The 535-nt window shown below is 46.9% G+C and overlaps 1 protein-coding gene across 1 annotated transcript in view; it reads right to left on the reverse strand.

The window, feature by feature from the left end:
* The window catches only part of CSUI_005937 (3 5 -cyclic nucleotide phosphodiesterase domain-containing protein), a 24,204-nt gene that overhangs the window by 12,075 nt on the left and 11,594 nt on the right, over positions 1-535 (reverse strand). The window contains exon 10 of the mRNA XM_068066103.1: positions 1-39. This exon is cut by the window's left edge and continues 121 nt beyond it. Coding sequence (XP_067921919.1) covers positions 1-39 — 39 coding nt within the window. The remainder of the gene's footprint in view (positions 40-535) is intronic.

Here is a 535-nt window from a genome sequence, read left to right on the forward strand (position 1 = left end):
GATTTATCAGAGAAGAGCAGGAGAAGAGCACAGGAAGAACTGAGAGACAAGGAGAGCGTCAAGGGGGAAATGCAAGGATGAAAAAAGGGTGAGAGAGATAGCAGATGAACGTGGGAACAGTCAGTCAGCTACTAATCATCTCCGAGATAGGGAAGGGGGGGACCGAAACGATGTACAACAAGAAGCTCACCCATCTAGGCACTATCTATATAGAAGCAACTTTCTTATTTTTTTCTAGATAGATGCATGTTCGTATGTAAAAAGGACACGATCCTTCTGTCTATCCATTCAGAGACGAAGAGAGTCACCCAGTCAGGCAAACAGGCAGTCCGTCAGTCAGTCAGTCAGGGGGGTGAGGCGCACAACAAGCAAAGGAGATTCGTTTGTTGGCATAAAGAGGATTGGCGGCAAACACATAGCGACGTGCGGCCCGTCTCCCCTCGGACCCACGGACGACTGATTGACTCCTCATGTGATGTATTATATACGGATGTACAGGAATGTACGTATAGGTATGTGTAGATAGATAGATAGA

This window comes from Cystoisospora suis (assembly GCF_002600585.1).
Source record: "Cystoisospora suis strain Wien I chromosome Unknown contig_2949, whole genome shotgun sequence".
In the NCBI taxonomy this organism is placed as follows: domain Eukaryota; phylum Apicomplexa; class Conoidasida; order Eucoccidiorida; family Sarcocystidae; genus Cystoisospora; species Cystoisospora suis.